Source organism: Myotis brandtii, unplaced genomic scaffold (assembly GCF_000412655.1).
Source record: "Myotis brandtii unplaced genomic scaffold, ASM41265v1 C41559536, whole genome shotgun sequence".
NCBI lineage: Eukaryota > Metazoa > Chordata > Mammalia > Chiroptera > Vespertilionidae > Myotis > Myotis brandtii.
Genome location: NW_005302075.1, coordinates 1 through 710, shown reverse-complemented (window position 1 = coordinate 710; position 710 = coordinate 1). Strand labels below are relative to the sequence as shown.

At 56.8% G+C, this 710-nt stretch overlaps 1 protein-coding gene across 1 annotated transcript; it reads right to left on the bottom strand.

The window, feature by feature from the left end:
- Positions 1–6: 6 nt before the first annotated feature.
- Positions 7–702, bottom strand: LOC102263646 (cleavage stimulation factor subunit 2 tau variant-like; the record flags this gene model as incomplete). The annotated part of the gene is made up of 1 exon (XM_005852813.1): positions 7–702. A coding segment is annotated over one exon (696 nt), but the record flags the coding sequence as incomplete, so codon positions are not given.
- Between the last annotated feature and the right edge of the window lie 8 nt (positions 703–710).

Below are 710 nucleotides of genomic sequence, written 5' to 3'. Positions count from 1 at the left end.
CATTCCTCTTCCATCCATGCCTCTGGCTTCCATTGCACAGGTCTCCATTCCTCTTCTCTCCATCACTCGTGCCTCTAAGACCTCAGTTTCCATGGCTCGGGTCTTCATCCCTTGAGAGTCTCTATTACCTCTACCATCCAGAGGTAGAACCCTTTGATCTATCATCTGTGCTTTGGGCTCTCCAATTAGCATTCTGGGATCAGTGATTGGCCCTCCCCTCATCTCATGTGAGGAAGGGCCACGGCCGTCATGACCAGGGGCATGGTGCATGGGGGGGCCCTGATGAGGTGGCCCAAGATAGCCCCTGGGCTCCACTTCTCCAGTGTGAGTGACTGAAAGCAAAGTCCCTCCACGCGGGTCATTTGGAGCATCTCCCAACAACCCTCGAGGAGGTAGTCCACCAGCAGTCCTGGGTCCACGTGGCATAGGAGCTCTAGGATCCGACATCTGCATCTGTCCCCGCTCCAAAGGCACAGGACCAACCACTGGCATTCCAACTTGGGGCTGCAGAGCTCCACCAGGAGTTAAAGAACCAGGTCCAGGAACTGCAGCTGGCATGGGCCCCGGGGCCGGAATTCCACCCTGGATAGGGGTCTGCATCAGAGGAGGGATGTCTTTCACAGGTCTTCTAGCCAAATGCTGGGGCTGAGGAGCTGGAGGGTTTTGCTGGTTCAGCAACACATTAGGTCCTGGGCAGAGCCCAGGGCCAG